General features: G+C 44.4%; 1 protein-coding gene across 1 annotated transcript in view; it reads left to right on the forward strand.

Annotated features, from left to right (window-relative positions):
* The window catches only part of LOC143325148 (aldehyde dehydrogenase, mitochondrial-like), a 63,583-nt gene extending 54,155 nt beyond the window's left edge, over positions 1 to 9,428 (forward strand). The window contains exons 12-13 of the mRNA XM_076738066.1: positions 6,561 to 6,675; positions 9,161 to 9,428. Coding sequence (XP_076594181.1) covers positions 6,561 to 6,675; positions 9,161 to 9,193 — 148 coding nt within the window. The 3' untranslated portion in view covers positions 9,194 to 9,428. The remainder of the gene's footprint in view (positions 1 to 6,560; positions 6,676 to 9,160) is intronic.
* The last annotated feature ends 367 nt before the right edge of the window (positions 9,429 to 9,795 follow it).

Genomic DNA, 9,795 nt, shown 5'->3' on the forward strand with positions numbered 1-9,795 from the left:
TTGAGGAAGTGGGTGAGAGGAGGATGTTAGTCAGGCTGATATCAATCATGGAGAACCCATTCCAACCCCAGCATGAGACAGTAAAAGTCTTAAGCAACTCCTTCAGTAACAGACTGTTGCATCCAGTCTGTAAGAAAAAATGCTATTGCAGTTCCTTCATCCCCAACAGCAGTCAGGCTGTTTAATGTCACCATCATGTAATGTAGCACTGTGTTGATGCTGTCTTTCTCAATTCTACACCATTAACCCGCTTTTGATTTGCACTGCTGTTATCAATGCTCATATATACTCACATTATCCTTTTTATCTGGTGCAATTTCTAAGTTGTATATTTCTCTCAACTGTGCAATAACACTATTTATTATCCATATTGGATAATAAATTGTGATAAATAAGTAAATAGGATTGAACAGTACTTTTATACACTGTAAATGTTGTGCATATATATAGTCCTAGTATCTCTCAAGTGCAATACAACATACAGTGATGTAAAAAGTGTTTGCCCCCTTCCTGATTTCTTATTTTTTTATGTTTTGTCACAGAAGAGATTATCAATATGTATACACATATATTGAAAGTCCAAGGGCCATTCAGAGGGAGGAGTTGTACAGTTTGATGGCCACAGGCAGGAATGATTCCTGTGGCGTTCAGTCGTGCATTTTGGTGGGATGTGTCTCTCACTGAAAGTACTCTTGTGCCAGACCAGCACATCATGAAGTGTGTGTGAGACGTTGTCCAAGATAGTCCGTAGCTTAGTCAGCATCCTCTTCTCTGACACCACTGTCAAAGAGTCACGCTCCATTCCCACAACGTCACTGGCCTTGCGGATCAGTTTGTTGAGTCTGTTGGCATCTGCCATCCTCAGCCTGCTGCCCCAGCACGCAACAGCATAGAGAACAGCAGTAGCCACCACAGACTCATAGAAAATCCTGAGCATAGTCCGGCAGTCGCCTCAGATAATAGAAACTACTCTGGCCCTTCCTGTAGAGAGCATCAGTGTTCTTTGCCTAGTTCAGTTTATTGTCAGTATGTACCCCCAGGTACTTCTAATCCTCCACAATGTCCACACTGACCCCCTGGATGGAAACAGGGGTCACCGGTGCCTTGGTTCTCCTCAGGTCCACTACCAGTTCCTTAGCCTTTGCCACGTTTAGTTGCAGACGGTTCTGCTCACACCATGTGACAAAGTTGTCCACAGCATCCCTGTACTCATCCTCATCACCCTTACTGATACATCCAACTATCGCAGAGTCATCAGAAAACTTCTGAAGATGGCAGGTCTCTGTGCAATAGTTGAAGTCCATGGTGTAGAGGGTGAAGAGGAAGGGAGAGAGGACAGTCCCCTGCAGGGCCCCAGTGTTGCTGACCACTCTGTCTGACACACAGTGTTGCAGGCGCACGCACTGTGGTCTGCCAGTCAGGTAGTCCACAATCTAGGACACTAGGGGGGTGTCCACCTGCATTGCTGTCAGCTTGTCACCCAGTAGAGCTGGACAAATGGTGTTTAATGCACTGGAGAAGTCAAAAAACATAACCCTCACAGTGCTCGCCAGCTTGTCCAGGTGGGCGTAGACACGGTTGAGCAGGTAGATGATGGCGTCCTCAACTCCAAGTCCGGGCTGATAGGCGAACTGGAGGGGGTCCGAGAGTGGCCTGACCATGGGCCGGAGCTACTCCAGGATGAGTTTCTCCAGGGTCTTCATGATGTGGGAGTTCAGGTCTGCAGTCCTTGGAGGCCCTGGGCTGTGAATTCTTTGGCACAGAAACAAGGCAGGACATCTTCCACAGCATGGGGACCCTCTGGAGACTTAGGCTCATGTCGAAGAGTATAGTGAAGAACTCCACACAGCTGGGGGGCACAGGCTTTGAGTACCCTGGGGCTGACACCATCAGGGCCTGGAGCCTTGTTTCAGTGGAGTTTCATCAGTTGTCACCTGTTCAGCAGTGAAGCACACTGTAGAAGTGACAGGTGGGGGAGGGGTGTAGTCCTCAGGTTGGAGAGTACAGTCAGTCTGGCAGCCGGAAGAGGAGGTGTGAAGAGGGCTCACACAGGAGGATGGGGGGGTGGAATGGGGAGTGGTTGATAGTGGTCAACCAGGACAGGTAGCAGAGGAGTCGGAGGGGGGATGAGCCAGGCCTGCAGTGTCAAATCTATTAAAAAACAGATTCAGTTCATTATCCCTGTTAACGCTGCCTTCAACTCCTCTGCTGTTGCCAAGCCAGTGAAGGTCCTCATTCTACTCCAGACCTCTCTCAAGTTGTTCTGCTGGAGTTTCCACTCCAGCTTCCTCCTGTATTTCTCCTTAGCCTCCTTGATTTTCACCTTCAGTTCCCCCTGTATTGTTCTCACCTCCTCCCTGTTACCAGCTCTGAAAGCCCTCTTCTTCTCATTGAGGATGACTTTGATGTCCTTTGTTACCCAGGGCTTGTTATTTGGATAACAATGGACAGTCCTGGCTGGGACAGTGGAGTCCACACAGAAAGTGATATAGTCCGTGTGAGTCCATCAATGTCCTCCCCATGCAGCTCACAGAGTGCCTGCCAGTGTGTCACCTCAAAACAGCCCTGCAGTGTCTCGTATATGTCCTCTGACCATCTCCTCACTGTCCTTGTGGTCACAGGCTGACTCTTCACCAGAGGCACATAACAGGGATTGAGGTGTACAAGGTTGTGGTCTGACCTACCCAGAGGGGGGAGGGGGGAGCAGCTGTATGCATCCTTGGCATTAGCATACAGCCAGTCCAGGGTTCTCTCCTCTCTTGTAGGACAGCTCACATACTGAGTGAAGTTGGGCAGTGTTGTTGCCTTGGTGATGTGGTTGAAGTCACCCGAGATAGCGATGAATGCACTCGGGTGTTGAGTTTGCAGACGGGCTACAGCAGAGTGAATGACGTCACATGCTGACATCATGTTGGCAGAGGGGGGGATGTAAACAGCTATGATAATGGCATGTGAAAACTCCCTGGGCAAATAATATGGCCTGAGCCCATCAGCCAAACAGTTCAATGTCCGGGCAACAGATACGTTCCTTGATGGTAATGTGACCAGGATTACACCATCGGTTGTTGACTAGAAGGCAAGCCCCCCTCCTTTATGCTTACCGCTCTTGGTGCAGTCCTGGTCAGCCCGAACAGTCTGAAAGCCACTGATGGAGATGTTGTCGTCGGGTATGTCCTGGTGCAGCCATGTCTCCGTAAAGCACATCAGATTGCACTCATGGTACTCCCTGTGACTCCTGGCGAGTGCTGTTACCTTACCTTATTTGCCAGCGACCTCACGTTGCCCATGATGAGAGAGGGGAGAGACGGCTTATATCTCTTCTTCTCCATAAACCTCCGTTGTCTCGACCCAGCTCTTTTCGTCCACTGTTTCAGTCCTCCCCTGCATCCTCTGTGTGTTTTCCTCCAGATTTCAGCAGGGGTCTTTGATGTTCTGGCCGACAAGCTGGCCAGCCTCAGCGTGATCAGCTGATCTTTGGAGTAAACAATGCGGCCATGAAGTCGCCGTACATCGGTGCTGTGTCCCAGTGAAAGTAGCAATTCCGTAGCGAAAAACAGACCAGAACTTTCTCGACCAACGTGTTTGGAGAGGGCACAGCAAGATGTCAGTCATAAAAATACAGGCTGTAGTAAAGAATAGAGCAAAAAAAGTTTGGAGAACTAAGAAAAAAAAACAGGAGCGACTGCAACAGGCTGCACGCACGGTCAGTGCATGCGCACCACACAGGACCGTGCGCCCTGTGTGATTGCCCCCTTAACATAATAACTGGTTGGGCCACCCTTAGCAGCAACAACTGCAATCAAGCGTTTGCGATAACTGGCAATGACTCTTTTACAGGGCTGTGGAGGAATTTTGGCCCATTCATCTTTGCAGAATTGTTGTAAATTCAGCCACATTGGAGGGTTTGCGAGCATGAACCACCTTTTTAAGGTCATGCCACAGCATCTCGATTGGATTCAGAGCAGGACTTTGGCTAGACCATTCCAAAGTCTTTATTTTGTTTAAGCCCTTCAGAGGTGGACTTGCTGGTGTGTTTTGGATCACTGTCCTGCTGCAGAATCCAAGTGCGCTTCATCTCGAGGTCACAAGCAGATGGCCGGACATTATCCTTCAGGATTTTTTGGTAGACAACAGAATTCATGGTTCCATTTACCACAGCAAGTCTTCCAGGTCCTGAAGCAGCAAAACAGCCCCAGACCATCACACTACCACCACCATATTTTACTGACGGTATGATGTGACTTTTCTGAAATGCTGTTTTACTTTAATGCCAGATGTAATGGGACACACACCTTCCAAAAAGTTCAACTTTTGTCTTGTCAGAGTATTTTCCCAAAAGTCTTGGGGATCATCAAGATGTTTTCTGGCAAATCTGGGGGGGGTTCACACTGAGCACATGTGACAGGCATCAAAGAGTCTGGAGTCTGTGTTGAATGTTATGCTGCCTGTAATATCATCCAGCATGACCGGTTAGGTGGTGGGTCAGTGGTGGTCTTGGGAGGCATATCCTTGGAGAGTTGCACAGACCTCCATATCAGAGCAAATGGTATCCTGACTGCTATAAAGTACCGGGATGAAATCCTTACAATTGTCAGACATTACACTGGTGCAGTGGGCCCTGGGTTCCTCCTTGTGCAGGACAATGCCCGGCCTCATTTGGCCAGAGTGTGTAGGCTGTTCCTGGATGACCAAGGCATTGATGCCATTGACTGGCCTTCACGTTCCCCTGACCAAAATGGGACAGACTGTCCAGGAGAAGTTGGAATATGTTGTGTCCAGGATGTGATGCACCTGCAGTGATGCTCCCACCCAGTTTCCTCAGTTTGGAGGTGTGTACGTCCTGAATTGAGTGCAAGTAGCACCAATGATTTTCTCAGCAGTCCTTAATTGTCTGTTGCAGTCTGCTCTTGTCCTGTTTGGTGGCAGACCTAAACCAGACAATGATCGATGTACATAGAACAGACTGGATTATTCCTGTGTTGAGCTGGATCAGCAGAGCTGATCCTGGGTTGATGAAGGAGGTACATCTCCTGTTGTGCTTCTTGATGATTGAGGCTGTGTTTGAAGTTCACCTTAGGAGATAGTTGATCCCTGAAACCTGAAGGCTCCCACAATGGAAGCAATGTTGTTGAGTATGGGTTTGTCATATAGTATTACAAGACTTGGATAGTACCACAGACTGGCCTGATGGCTGTAGCTATTGATTGTGGCTTCATGCATCAAAGGATATTTGCACAAGGATGAAACTTTCATTGTGTGCCACTGCATGCATTTTTGCTCTCCTTTTACCTTTCCTCATTCAAGCTCTGCTGCCAGTGATTGCATGTGTGTTGAGTTAGAACTGTTAATACCTCATGTCCTGCCTCTTCCTGTATGTTGCATATTTGAAGGCAGTGTTAGTGTAGCACAATGTAGGGATATTCTCCCAATGTTGGAGAGGTAACTCTCCCATTCCAAATGGAAAGTTCCCACTCTGTTCATGAGTCTGTATCACAGGCCTTACAGCACCACTAATCTACCTAAATGATCTTACCAGAGATTTACAGGGGGCAGAGTGGGCCTTGCATTCTGAAATAATGAGCTTACGCCCCAGCATCAGTGTAATGTGCACCCATTCTACATTAGGGGGTGGGAGGTACTCGAGGAGCAACAGGTCCCTCAGAATATGCAGACCCTAGGCAAAAGGCAGATTGTGCCCAGACTGTGATTTGTTTAACACTTTTGCGAATCTCAGAATCTCAGAAATCTTGTATTTTGGGACAGCTCCACTACCCATTAGTCAACATACCCTCCCCATTCTGGCATCTCCAGTTTTCTGAGGTTTGTGTTAGTTTGACTCTACATACAGTAGCTAGTGTGGGGTCCAATAAACTCTATTCAGAATCTTGAATTTGATAAGCCTTGTTTGAAGTTCTCTGGACATATAAGTAACATATATATAAAAATGTATAAGTTTACTAAGATCCTACACCATTCCCTCTTTGTGTTAGTGTAGCACAATGTAGGGATATTCTTTGATCATTTCTAATTCTATTTTGTTCACCATGAAAAGGTATAGGCTATTGTCAGGTTACAAGCTTCAGGGCCCTAACACTTCAGAATTCTTGAGCTCTGGCACTCTTCAGCTTCTTTTAGATACCCCCATAACAAATATTTTGTCTGTAATTTTTAAAAATATTTTTTAAAGCACTTTAGAAGCTTGTTAACAAAAGTGTAAAAAAATCCCTTCTGTTAAAACAATACTGCAGTTGCCATTAACTGCAAAAACGGGTGTTTCTATCATAATATGTGGGTAGTTAATATTATTATGATAGTGTTTGGATACTGAACATTTCAGTGATAGTAGATGGATACCTAATAATAATGGCCTGTATGTTTGAATCTGTACTAGTGTACAAGTTGCCAGAAGCTTTACAAGTACATATTTACCAAATTCATGTTTTACTTCATTTATTTATGTATTACTAATACTGTGTGTGTGTGTGTGTGTGTGTGTGTGTGTGTGTGTGTGTGTGTGTGTGCGTGCGTGCATGCGTGTGCGTGTGTGTTTTCCTCTGCAGGATTAACTGTTATGATGTGTTCGGGGCTCAAGCTCCATTTGGAGGTTATAAGGCTTCAGGTAATGGCAGAGAGCTCGGAGAGTATGGTCTGGACAACTATACAGAAGTCAAAACGGTAATTACCTAAAATTAACCTTAATATAATAATGTTTTAAGTTTATCAGATGAACCACTTTGAATAAGAGCCTCCAGGATCTAGAGCATGTGGCTCTTCCTGTTAGTATACAAAACTAATAGCTAAGTTGCTAAAATGTAGAATTGTCAATTTAATAGTGATCAGTTATAATAGTTATAGTAAATGTTTACATAATCCATATTTAAGGCTGGTAGATCATTAAATCATAATGATTTATAAAATTGGTCCACTTTTCTATTTAAGTTCATTTTTTATGATTAAAGCTGTAGTAGGTAACTTGTATAAAAGTAATTTTTTGGTCATATTTGCTAAAACTGTCCCTATGCCCAGACAGCAGTACATGAAACATGTAATCTGTGAGGGAAAAAAAAAAACAGCTCTGTTGGTCCCACCTACTGCTCCTACTGCGATTTGCAAGAATCCACCCTGCCTGACACAAAACAACCAATCAGGGCCAGAGGAGAGTCTGAGGGATTGTCTGACATCTGTCAATCACAACTCATACACGCGAACCGCCCCCTTCTTCCGCTCATGCTGCCGGCTGCTGCTCAGTCAAACAGCTCTGTGAGCAGCATCAGGAGGCTAGTGAAAGCTGTGGTGGAAAAACAGCCGCCCGCACAGGAGAAACTGCCCATACCGCTGCCCAACAACAGCATATATGGCTAAGACAACAAATAACCATAAAGCTAATATGGTTATTGTTACAGTAACACTCCGCAGCGCGTTCGGTATGTTAGCGACTGTGATGTAGTGGCTGGGCAGAATTAGCTTGTTTCCAATGCTAAGGCTAACATTACTAGTTGTCACGGCAGCTGCACAGCTGCCGCAGGGAGAAGGGGCTTGGAGGCAGGGCATGAGTGCAGTGGAAAGGGATCGGGAGTGCTGTGGAACTTGTGTTGGTTCAAATTATCAGGCTAAGTCTGCTCTCTTCTCGATCTTACCTACAGCAGCTTTACATATGCTTTTATTGGTATTTTGAAATAAATTTGTGTTAATGTCGGTATTTGTACAGCAAAAGTATATAAACTGACAGTGCTTGTGACAAACAGATAAACAAAAATAAAAAAAACATAAAAAAAAAAAGAGATAAAGACACATGGAACCGTACCAAACAGTAGCATACAGCACTCAGTGATGTCAGATACAGTGATAACAATGATAAGATGTAACGCTGACCAGTCTCCTGCCACTTAGATAAAACTTCTCAAAACCTCCCAGTCCTACACACTGGTGTAGCGCTCCCAATGTTGGAGAGGTAACTCTCCCATTCCAAATGGAAAGTTCCCACTCTGTTCATGAGTCTGTATCACAGGCCTTACAGCACCACTAATCTACCTAAATGATCTTACCAGAGATTTACAGGGGGCAGAGTGGGCCTTGCATTCTGAAATAATGAGCTTACGCCCCAGCATCAGTGTAATGTGCACCCATTCTACATTAGGGGGTGGGAGGTACTCGAGGAGCAACAGGTCCCTCAGAATATGCAGACCCTAGGCAAAAGGCAGATTGTGCCCAGACTGTGATTTGTTTAACACTTTTGCGAATCTCAGAATCTCAGAAATCTTGTATTTTGGGACAGCTCCACTACCCATTAGTCAACATACCCTCCCCATTCTGGCATCTCCAGTTTTCTGAGGTTTGTGTTAGTTTGACTAACATACAAACTAGCTACATACAGTAGCTAGTGTGGGGTCCAATAAACTCTATTCAGAATCTTGAATTTGATAAGCCTTGTTTGAAGTTCTCTGGACATATAAGTAACATATATATAAATATGTATAAGTTTACTAAGATCCTACACCATTCCCTCTTTGTGAATGACACATTGAGGTCTACCTACCAAGTCAGTCTGAGGGGTGGATGGGCCTTTGTCTGAGCACTTAAGAAGCATTGACTAAGTGAGTGCTTGTGAACTTCACTGAAGACCCCCATTTTATGGGTAAAGTTAAGTGTTGAGAGAGCTCGAAAGTTATGGAGCAATTGGTGACTGAGTTGTAAATATTTCCACAGCTGATGCTGGGGTAGATCAAATTGTGCCTTCACATCATTGAAGGATTTTAGCATAAAGCTTCCCAAGGACCAAGATTCCCTTGTCAGTCCATGGCCTTCAGAGAAATTATGATATTATATGCAAAGTTCCCAATGCAAAGTTAGCATTGAGCCATATGGAGACCGATGTAGAGGTGAGGTTTGAATTTGTACACAAAAGCCACCGTCTTCCATACACATTGCATGTGTGAAAGGATAGAATGTTGGAGTTGGTGTTAGTGGTGATGTAATGAATTGGGGAAAAGTGAAGATTCTCAAAATTAAACAATGAGAGGCAACTAAATCCTGCATACTGGCCTTTTAATACAAATGCACAACACAGTACAGATGGGAAATTGATGATTTCAGTGATACAGTGAGATATAGCAACTAATTAATCTTTACCACTTGAAATCGTTTTTGTCTATCTTGACAGGTGACCATCAAGGTACCACAGAAGAATTCCTAGTCATGTGCTGTGAGTCCAGTCAACAGCTGATTGGTGTTAATCAGGAAGCAACTGAGATGAGACATTAGACTGATGATGTCTCTAACACACGAATATAGAAAACTCTGTTAATGACAACACTCTCCATCCCTTAAATTTTCCACTAATTTGACTTAGTCAAAAAGTCACATACTCTATTTGTAATCAGTGGGCTTTGAGATTTCTAATTTTTCATAATAAATGCATTTTAAGTTCTCATCTTGGTCTGTCATCTATGTGTGTTATTTACAGTAGACAAAATTCTAGTTTGCATTGCAGCTTCTTGTTTTTTTCCTTTTTAATTCATTTATTTGTGACAAGATGTGACATAAAGGCTAAAGTGTAATAAAGAGTATGAATGAAACATGAAAATAAAGGAAAATAAAGACAATGAATTGAGTGCAGACGATGACAATGTAAGAGAGCTGAGCTATACTATACAGCAAAAGAAGCAGTTTCCCTAAAAAGGACAACATCAACAATATTACCATTATCATCACCACCTACTTCCATCTTTATAATCACCTTATGGTATTGATCGTATGCAGTGGCAGTATGAGGTGGGGCCTCCAATGAGAGTGGCA

Source organism: Chaetodon auriga, chromosome 8 (genome assembly GCF_051107435.1).
Source record: "Chaetodon auriga isolate fChaAug3 chromosome 8, fChaAug3.hap1, whole genome shotgun sequence".
Lineage (NCBI taxonomy): Eukaryota > Metazoa > Chordata > Actinopteri > Chaetodontiformes > Chaetodontidae > Chaetodon > Chaetodon auriga.